General features: G+C 30.3%; 1 protein-coding gene across 1 annotated transcript; it reads right to left on the bottom strand.

Moving 5' to 3' along the window:
• Positions 1 to 6,995: 6,995 nt before the first annotated feature.
• Positions 6,996 to 8,170, bottom strand: LOC124455271. Its single transcript, XM_047005959.1, has 3 exons — positions 8,158 to 8,170; positions 7,797 to 7,990; positions 6,996 to 7,217 (listed from the first exon to the last, which is right to left on the bottom strand). The coding sequence occupies exons 1-3, from the start codon at positions 8,168 to 8,170 to the stop codon at positions 6,996 to 6,998; spliced, it is 429 nt and encodes a 142-aa protein (XP_046861915.1).
• Between the last annotated feature and the right edge of the window lie 3,606 nt (positions 8,171 to 11,776).

The raw sequence follows: 11,776 nt of genomic DNA, 5'->3' as shown, positions 1-11,776 counted from the left end.
AGTTTTGCTCAATAGGTTGCTGAGATAAATGCAATGTCGCCACTGTTTATTTTGTATGTATGGCTTTGTGTATGTAATAATTGAAGTATTAATCATTACTATCAGATGACATTTTTCGTTATAGAATGCAGATTGCTTGTATTCAGGAAGTTGATCATGGTCACTTTATGGATATTGTAAAAAAGACTAAGTAAGGCAAGCCTTTTGACTATATGAATTGTGCATTTTTTTGTCGCTGATAAAACCTCGTAAGTGTTAAGAAGAATTTCAATCTCCTTAAACCAATAGTCGCTTGTAATATTATCGTTTAAATTTGTTTTGATGTATTTTTAGAGTAACGAAACAGGTTGAAAACATTGGAGAGAAGAAAGAAAGTGGCGAAGAGGTGGAAACCCAGAGAGAATTTAATACAGCTTTGTCGCTGGAGCTGAAACGGAATGAGTCTGTTATTGAGTCAGTTCTTTAGCAATTGAAAGGATGTTCCTTGTATCCTTAAAGAATAAATATGGTATTCTTCCTAATGTAACATTTAAATATACTGCTAAGCATTTCAAACGTCTTTCACTTTTAGTGCATGCGCATTGCCCAGTCCTTTTAAGTGAGTGTCATTTAATACTTTTAATACTTCTGAATTGGAATTATGAAAACCCATTGAATAGTAGTTTTTACAGAAACTGTATTGGTGGTATACTGTTTAGTAAAATTATGAATGCTATATGACTTTAACTTGTATTTATTGAACCGAGCGTTATCTTGCGTTTCAGATGGCCAAGCGATAGCCGTTAAACTTTCAAACAAATAACAGAGAACAAATGCCATTAAAACTACAATAGCCAAGTATAATGCATCACTAAAGTCTCTTGGAAGATTGGATTGAAGGACTACCTAGAAAAATTGAATTGACGAAGCAAAAGATCCAAGGTCGCAACTTTATTGTGATTTTAACTTCAAACAAATAAAGATACAGTACCGTTCACTGCAAAACGTTCTGCTATTGAGTTGCATAACTTTCTTTGAAAGATGCAAAGAGGAACAAGAGATGTTAGAAATGGAAACAGAAAGACTAGTACACTATTACTTTGATAAGAAACAAGAACTGGAGTCCTATATCAATGTTAATGGGGAAGTTCAGAGCAAAATCTTGAGAGGAACTGTAGCAAATTTTAAGAAAGATCTAATTAACATAAATAATGCACTGTATTCACTGAAACATATGTTAAATGACTATTTAACAGAAGCTAAGAGTAAATTACCATTCTTCAAGATAGAAGCAGAGCATGCATTATCTATTTTGCTCCAACAAACATAATTGAGGATACATTAGAGATTGAAACCAGTTCAGTTGATAACGACTGACTGTGAATCACTGCTTCAATTTTCAGATTTTGAATCAGACACCGAGTTAGAATAATTCCATATACACACGTATATATATATAATTATATTAATAGTGAACGCTTTCGCTTATATGCAAAGCTAAACTTTATAGGTTTGAGCGCTCTGGGGACTGTACAAAACAATCCATACAATGTGTAACCATACATCCTGTGTCCCAAGTGCATTCACCATTTTACTAGGGTGATAGCTGGAGGTCACATTGTTATACACTTTATGTATATGTATATATATATAGGAAGTTTATATTTCTTTACAACATGTTTTGATAATTATTTTTATAATAAAGAATTATGGTGCATCAGTTAAAAAATTCCTTTTTTCAGTGATAGAATTAAATTTATATTTTATATAATTATAATATGGATTACAATATTTCATTCTATTACCCTCTAATACATCTCCATAGTATTTATACAAATTATTTTTATAAATAATATATTTTTTTTCATTGAAATTCATTAGTTTCTTCAAATTTTAAGTCCAGAAGTATATCTAGCTCTTTGTTAGTAATTAGTTATTATCTGAATCATCATACTCCAATTCAAATATTATATATTTTGAAAATAGAATCAAAGGACCTTATATTTCATTATATGTATTGATTGTAAATTAAAATTAGCACTAGCATCTAGTTTAGATAATCCACCATTTAAATTAAAAAAAGTTTTTTATGTAATAATAAAAAAGATGAAATATTATTTGGTTTGCTATCGGAATTTCTTATACTGTTTGGTAAACAATTTTGCACATTAGTTACTTCACCAAGTTCTGGGATTTTGTACATTTCCACTTGTAAAATGAGTAAATTATATGGAAGTGCTGAAAAATATTTAATTTAATACTACTCCTTTTGAGGTTTTTGGTTTTAAACTCTATTCGATATAAAATATTATTTTTATTAATTTTGTTAAATTAAATGGATATAATATATCCATCTGTGGAATAAAAATTTCGAGATAAAGTATCAGTATGTTGCAGTAATTTAATAGGTCAATTTAATTTCATTTTTAAATCAATTTGACATTCCAACGTTATATTTATAGAATCAAATGGTATAATTGCCTTGATGATGCAATACTTTTATAGTTAAATTTTTAATAATTGAAGAAATTAATTGTTTTTATAATTGAGGATTGTACACAAATAAATTGTCTCCACTTTCATTTGCATAATGTAAAGGAACAATACATAACAATTCCTTTTGAATTACCAACAATTTCTATCAATTTTGTCACGATATATAAACATTTTATTGATTCCAACTGTCTCATCAGGAAGATATGGACAATGAAATAATTTTATTTTTTTCAAATTCACGTTTCTTACAATCAAATCCAGAGTCAAATGTATATTTTATTACTTTGTCTAACCCCAACATAAAACTTAATTTTTTGAAAATTTAATTTAAATTCAATTGTATCATTTCCTGAAGCATAATCAGTATATTATATTTTGCTTATTATAGGTTTTATCCATATATAATTTTAAAATCATATTTTTACCCTGATTAGAATAAGATTCTTTCCCTTGAACATAGTAACAAATATATCCATTTGTTAAAATTATATTTTTACTATTTCTATTCTTAAAAATATTATAATCATTTAAATAATCATTCAAAAGCGATATAATTTTTATTGTTATATATTCCCAATGGTATTTTAATTCTTGGTAAATTAAACTTTAAAATTGATATAAACTTATATCAATATTTTTAGTTGTGACATCCGTTTGAATAAAAGATTTCGAAAATTTTAATTCTAAATCACACCAGAATTCATCTACATTAATGTTTTTGCTGTTTTTGGATAAAAAACGTTTAACACTGTTATGTATTTTTTATTATTTAATGCATCAATTTGAGCAGGTAATGTTGTAGCAAAATGATTAATATAGTTTTTATAACAATTTTTATTATTGACTTTACAAATTAATGTAATATTTTTCATTTTGAAACCTTTTTTAATTCTTCACAATAAAATTTCCCTTGAATTTCTTCACCGTTGATATCACAAAGCTTATAAGTAACAAGATCCGTCAAAAACTTTATTTATATAAAAGTCTCATTAACCCACTGTCTTAAACTTTCCTTTTCAAAATATTATTTTTAATTCTTGAAATTTGCACTTTATCATTTTTCTTTAATATACTTAAATTTTTATCTCTTTTTGTTCATAATATTAGATAATCTTTTGATGTAATTTTTTTCCCAAATAAATAAACATCATATGGTGAAAGATTGTCAGAAAGTAATCCACGATAAGGATTTTCGTTATATCTTTCCACAATTAAATGTAAGTATTTTCATAAGTAAATTTTTTCCTTTTCTTGTTTGCAACAAGTCAATAGTTTTCCAGTCATCTGTTTTATTGTTTGTATAAATCTATCAGCATGAGTAGCTTTAATTTCACGATTATAAATATTATAATTTGTAAAATTATATTTTTTGACAATTCTTTTCGAAACCCTTGAAATTCAGTTCCTCGTGTGATACTATTTCTTTAGGAAATTCATTTTCTTTCAATACAATATCTTCAAATTTTTCCATAACATTTTTACTAGATTTATTTTGCAATAACTGAACAAAACCATATCTTGAATAAACATCAACTACACATAACAAATAACACAAATTATCATTATATCTTGCCAAATCTTTCATTTCAGCTAAATCAATATTCCATAAATAAATTTTGTTCATACATTTATATTTAAAAATTTATATTTTTTTGATACAAATTATGTATATTTTGTTTATTATCTTTAAATGTTCACCTTTTAATAATCTTGCAGCTCTATAAAGTCATTGTTAATTAAATTATTATTTCTTCTTTCTGTTCTCCCATCACCATCATTCAGAAACGTTGATGATGAAATCAAGCTTTGAAAAAATATATCATTATATGTTCTTTCAATTTTATCATTGCCATATTTTTATAAAATTCTACAAAATCATATTTCTTTCCAATTTTTCCTCTAAAATTTCATTCATAAATTCAATTATAACCAATGCAATCATGTATTGAATATCCAATTTATTAGAAAACTCTTTCAATACATTAATAGCTTAAATGTCATTACTATTTTCAATATCTTTTGTCTTTTTTACTTGGTACAGTTTTGGCATTTCTTTTTTACTTTTCTCTTTTAGCTTCCTCCTTTGATTTTTTCTTCTTCACTTTTAATAAATCACGACAAAATCCAACAAATTGTCGAAATTTTTGTGATATAGTTTTAAATCGTCATCTTTTCTGAAATATATTTTGTAAAATCATCCGTCCAATCAATCATTGCAATATCATTTAGATCAGTGGGTTTGAAACAATCATCTCATCATCATCACATATAACATAAACAGTTACATTTTCATCCACAACATGGTATGATTTTTGTGTTTTTAAACTTAATTTATTATCTGAATCACGTTCAAAGATAACACGTTTCTCATTAGATGAAAACAAAACTTCATATAAAATTTCCTTTTAATCTTTATTTGCAATCTTATTCAACACATTTACCAATTTTTCACATGTTTGCAAATTGATTTGCAGCTCATCATTACAGCACATTCCATCGTTGTATGGAGAGTAAACAGATTTTGAAAAAAAAACACAGATTACTAAAGCGATTAATAACTGCATATTTTATTTAAAATGATTGCTTTTCCATTAGAATAACTTTGTAAAACTGTTACCAAATCTCTAAAACTTTTTTTTAAATGGTATACTCTAGTATAAGGGGTAATGGGTTAACAATTGACAATGTCTATATTTTTAGTTATTCCTTTAACCTGCAATGTTTTACCCATTTTCTGACAAATGCCACATGACTTTACTTATCATTGGGGTAGCTACGAAGCTTTATTAAACAATCCACAAATAAAATTGGCAAAGAACGAAAATGGGCTTAATTCATTGATTCAAAATTAGAGATTTTGAGACTTTTGTGAGCCTCAAAACTTTGAGTATTCCAGGAAATTTCTTAAGTATTTTGGTTTGGTATCTGAATGTCATGCAAAATCACAAGTTGGCATAAATGCAATGAGCAAAGGCAATATATAGTGGAGACAATAGACGTGGTGTTGAAATAGCGTGAGAAAACAACAAAACGTAAACAAGAACATTTGGAAATTTTTACTCGTTTCCGATAGTTATTTCTTAACATTCAAACTACACTTCTGTATAATATAAGAATACGAATACTTTAGGTGCATACAATTATTGGTAACAACATGAACATGCTATACAAAAAAGTTTAACACACTACAGGAAATCCTGTTTAGCAAGGCATTCCAGAACAGACGTGTGAAACCGAAAGGTATGCTTATTTGGGATGTAAAATTTTGGTTTTTAACCCTAAAGTTCCTAATCTTTGTCCTGGTAACAGATTAGGTTTAATCCAATGTTTGTTTTCTGGGTTTTAATGAGTTTATAAGTTAGCTCTGAGCTGTCTTGTCTAACCAATATCCCAAATCTTATCTTCAGTAGACAATGATTCAATGCCTTCAGCTGCACCAGGATAATAGAAGAGCCAATGTTCATCAGAGTCAGTATAAAACGGAAGAATGTATCCTTCGTGTGTTCGACTGCTTTTACAGTTGGCAATAAGAGTCAAAGGCATCAGGTTTGAAAAAATTTTTAAGTTTCAGTCAACAAATCGAGCTCTGACTTTGTCAATCTACATCAGTTACCACCAAATCGCATTCTTCAATCAGCTTGTTACGTATCAAGCACATTGATACTTTGGCTTCTTCAAAACAACTTTTCAACACAGATCGGTAACATTCTCTCTTTGATCAGAATATTTACGATTCTCTGTCAAAACTTTTTCTACTTATGTGATTCGATTATTTTGAAATGAATATTCTGCATTTTTCATAATGTTGGAAATCTGTTTAATACCATACTGACTGGTTTTTAAATGTAATACCTTCTGGCAAACCAGTAACAGTAAATCCTCCTTTAAATAAGGTACTCACATTTTCCCACAAGCTTCACCTTCGAAGAAAATTACAATGATGGGTATATAAATGTAGCTAGCAACAATCAATGACAATAACAAAAAGTCCCGCGCATATTTATGGGGGGAGAGATTTTAACACGTACAAAACTATGAGGACAGACACAATAAATGATATTTCCTAAATATGTAAACTGTAATGCACATTGTTCATTTTTTACGAAACAGCATTCTTTCCCATGATTTGATTTGAATAAGTTTGGAAATGTTTCACAATGGTGCAAAACATTCATGCTGACTTATAATAACTTGATTGTCAAAAAGGAATTGTGTATAAAATGGACTAAAAATATCAACCATGACACAAGCTCAGAAAATGGAAAATCATTTCAAATGCAATTTGCACTTACTGTATTTCTGGTTGAATAGTTTTATCACATCACACACCCGGTACTTTCTGACAACCTGTTTTGAGAATCTATTTAATAAAACATTGATAAAGAAATAACGCCCGTGTAAAATGCATGGAAAGGGAGGGAGGATTATTATATCCAGCTGAGCTCAAGTGATTACTTTTGAAAGCAATTTACTTTCAAAAGAACCAAGGGCACAACTGAATAAACATTCTTGGAACAGCACTAATGCTTGAGAAATAATGCACTGGTATTCCAAGACCCACAAGTTTCTGAAAATAACTGTGTAGGTACAGCACTTACCCAAATACTCAACGAATTGACACCAATTTTTTCATTTCTATTCAAAAGTTGATTCCTTTCTGTTCCAAACTGTTGAAGACAAGAATCACCAGGCTCCAAGAATAAAACAACTGCTTCACAACCAAGACTTTCTAAGTAAGTAAGCTAGCAAAGAGAAATTTAATTGAATTTACACAGCATAAGTTTCAGCAATTTTTCTCTAAGTAAACAAAGTATAAAATCAACACATCTACAATGTGTTAGATTAAACACTTATCATAATTGCTTTGGCCTTATTTTATGATACGTATACTATTATTTTTGTGGGGAAATTAGAGCCCTCGTACACCCTAATCTATCTAAAGCTATGGGGATTGCAAAAATTTCTTACAAAATACTCCCCCTTCACATCCATGACACTGGTCTATCAATGCTAATATTTTTCACAGTAAAATTGCAAACGTTACAAAATGCTAACTTTGTGGATCTGTAACCCAGTAGACTTGGCTAAATTTCAGCATTTATTTGCTACTTCTAACAATTCATAACAACTTTTACAAATTTTTTTGTAGTAGAAGTTTTCTTTAGGTAAATTGTCTTTCCTTTAGAATGGATTGAAATTTACAAACCATCACGTTATGTTTATAGAGATGCTCAACTAAATCTACGCACAAACAATCAAAGTAAAAATCATTCTTTATATCATAATACTGTACATATGTACAGTGGTAATAACAGCTGTACCTGTGACAAAAGCTGCTTTTTCCCTTTTTTCACTTGGTTTGTGCGCTGCTTAACTGTCAGGTCATGAATGTCATTGCTTTGAACAGCCTTTGCTCTTTCTGCCCAAATCACACGTTCCTCTGCCCCTAACAAGTTCCAGTGGTCTACAGCTAACTTCAACCTCTCAGAATTAGAGCTCAGCTGCTTGCATTCCTCTAAAATTACAAAATGCATATTTACAAAAGGCATATAACAACAGAAAGAAACAAAGTACTTTTTGGTTTAAATGACGACTGCACAGGTTTTGTCTTAGCACTTTTGTGTGAATAAAGATGATACATATTGTACAGGCCATAAAAACATACAGTTTATAGATCAGAACCTGAGTTCAGCATATGCAGCAAAAAGATTATATGCTGTAGTTCTACGCTTTGAAGGGCACAGTCTTAACTCCTCATCTTGATGAAAGCTGGCTTTCCTGGACTGCTTTTCATTCCCAATCCATTTCTAGAAGAAATAAAAATAAAAACTTTTTCTTTTTCTTGTAGCTAACCTGGTTAACCAAGGTTATTTACTACATGGTGTATGAACAAATAGAGTACTAACATGCAGCCTTCAAGTTATTTGAAGAATAGGATATGCTAACTTAGTCTAAACAGCAAAAAATTATTATGTTAAAAAATATAAATGCTTCTTTGCAAACCAAACAATCAAACAATTTCATTTGAAAATTCTGCAATAAGCATGAGCTTATTTTACCAGTAACAGAATTCATTAAGTATGTAACTACTTAACCACCATCTATATGAAACTTTCTCAAATTATTCGTAAATTAGAGAGCCAAAAAAGTAAAAATGTGACTTATTCCTAAACAAGATAAAAATTTTAGGGACTATTAACCTAATTAATAAGAAAATTTGTTAAGGTATATTAATTTAGGTTTTGCCTTGATCACCTTCAATGGTATGCAACTCAATGCAATTAAACCTTCAAAGCAATTATATACTATAATGGGGTGACTAGCAGAGAGTAGAAATTAGAAAACATCTCTAGCATTTACAATTTAAGGTAGATTCAACATTATTGAGTCTCCATAAACTGCAACGATTCTGTCATTTGCAAACTTTCAAAACATGCAATGAATACAGCATAGTCTGCTCAGTTATTTATTCATGCAATGTAAAATTTCACTTGCTGTGAAAACTATGGATTTCTAAAACAATTAATTAATGGTAATATTCTCAAATTTACCTACATTTCAGGATTATTATTTGCAAAATGATAAGGTCCCTGTTTGTTATAGCATGAATCCCAGGCAAGTCTTTCATGGAAAAGGAAACACCAGTGGGCATTAAAATGTGTTATAGAGAAAATGCGCATTTAATAATTTAATTTTTGGAAAACCATTGTCGAGGGAAAATCGAGGGAAAACCATAGGTTTTCTGATTATAAGATTTTGATAATGTTACAGAATGCCTGCCCTTAAGTTTCAACAAACTCAGAATACTACTAAAAATTTGTGATCAACAGTCTTGAAGGCATACTCAAAAATAGAAAATTACCAAGTTTTCCCACCCTTTAAGATGTACTACCTGTGGCACTCTATACTATATGATATGAATATTATGAAATGAGTATATGTATGTAAATACTATAATCTTATTACTTTATAAATTAGAAATTGCATTATTGAAGAAAACTACAGTTCGATTTAATGCAAAAGATATAGTAACCAGTGGTACATACATATTACATCTGACAACAGAGAAAGATAAAAAGCTCGAGAGGGTTGAATACAAATAAAAACAAGCTTGTCTTTTATAGTACATAGTAAAAACAAGTGTGAGTATAAAAATATAATAATTATACGCTTAATAGGCCAAGTTAAAATTTTAACAGTAGAATAAATTTTACAAACATCGTCAGCAAACGTCGCAATTTTCAATTGTCAAGCAATACTAAATATAAACACACTGGTATTGTGGTACAGTCAAAAATAAACCATGCTCTCCCCAATAAAGGGAAAATCCTATATCTGTTTTATATCTCTGACATCTTGTAAACTGTCTATTATATAAGTTAAGGGTATAATTAGAAGATATAAAATGCACACTATATTTAATGTCAGTTACAGCAACAATAACTAAACCCATCAGATCAAAATACTGGCGAAGATCACTGTTGCTAATGAAAAGAAAGCGCGGGTAAAAATATAAACTCGTGCATTCTGTTTACCTTGACTCTTTCAAACGTGATATTAGCTTGGTTCGCAGCTTCTTCAATGACATCCCTCATACTAGCTGCTGTTGAAATCATTCCTCGATCATAATAATCCTTCAAGATCTTTTGTTCGTCATTTAAAATATCATAAGAAGCTGAACGTCGAACGTTTTCCGCCATAGCCAGATCAAAGAACAGGAAAATAAAGATGACTAAATAAAGTATTTCATAAATTCGTGAACCCATACATCAGAATGCGCGGAATACATTTTATTGACGCTTCGTAACGCATTTCTAAAAATTAGAACTAACGCTTTAAGCGTTTTAGAATTGGTGAAACGGGTGTAATATATTGAATATATAAATGTTACATAGAAATGATGTTGCAAAGACTAGAATACGTTGAGTTTTATTTTACGTAATCCAATCATTTCTAATATGAATTGATTACGTAAAGTAAAAACTCTAACGGCTAACGTTAATTTTGGACTACTCGTGTCCGTTCATTTTCCCAACATGAAGTAACTCATCCGCCGTGCTAAGAATTTTGGGAAGATTTTGAATTAATGCTGGAAACGCGTCTAGCCTCTCTTTGATGCTTTCTTCGCTGTAAAAATCGAGAAAAAACTATTAAAAACTTTTCAAACTTGCTCAAACTCTTCACTAAACAGCGCTCAACATTTTCATTGTTCCACACTCAACAAAACGTACCTCAACATTTTCATTGTTCCACACTCACCAAAACGTACTCAATATTTTCATTTTGTTCCACACCAACAAAACGTACCCTCAACATTTTCATTGTTCAACACTCAACAAAACGTACCTCAACATTTTCATTGTTCAACACTCACCAAAAAATTCCTCAACATTTTCATTGTTCCACACTCACCAAAACGTACCTCAACATTTTCATTGTTCCACACTCACCAAAACGTACCTCAACATTTTCATTGTTCCACACTCACCAAAACGTACCTGAACATTTTCATTGTTCCACACTCAACAAAACGTACCTCAACATTTTCATTGTTCCACACTCACCAAAACGTACCTCAACATTTTCATTGTTCACTCACCAAAACGTACCTCAACATTTTCATTGTTCCACACTCACCAAAACGTACCTCAACATTTCATTGTTCCACATCACCAAACGTACCCCTCAACATTTTCATTGTTCCACACTCATCAAAACGTACCTCAACATTTCATTGTTCCACACTCACCAAAACGTACCTCAACATTTTCATTGTTCCACACTCACCAAAACGTGTACCAACATTTTCTATTGTTCCACACTCACCAAAACGTACCCTCAACATTTCATTGTTCCACACTACCAAAACGTACCTGAACATTTTATTGTTCCACACTAACAAAATGTACTCAACATTTTCATTGTTCCACACTCACCAAAACGTACCTCAACATTTCTCATTGTTCCACACTCACCAAAATGTACCTCAACATTTCATTGTTCCACACTCACCAAAACGTACCTCAACATTTTCATTGTTCCACACTCACCAAACGTACCTCAACATTTTCATTGTTCCACACTCATCAAAACGTACCTCAACATTTTCATTGTTCCACACTCACCAAAACAAAATTCCTCAACATTTTCATTGTTCCACACTACCAAAACGTACCTCAACATTTATATTGTTCCACAATCAACAAACGTACCTCAACATTTTCATTGTTCCACACACACCAAAACGTACCCCAACATTTTCATTGTTCCACACTCAACAAACGTACTCAACATTTTCATT

This window comes from Xenia sp. Carnegie-2017, unplaced genomic scaffold, assembly GCF_021976095.1.
Source record: "Xenia sp. Carnegie-2017 unplaced genomic scaffold, XeniaSp_v1 HiC_scaffold_30, whole genome shotgun sequence".
Taxonomy (NCBI): Eukaryota; Metazoa; Cnidaria; class Anthozoa; order Malacalcyonacea; family Xeniidae; genus Xenia; species Xenia sp. Carnegie-2017.
The sequence above is the reverse complement of the archived record's forward strand: the minus strand, read 5'-3'. Positions and strand labels throughout refer to the sequence as shown.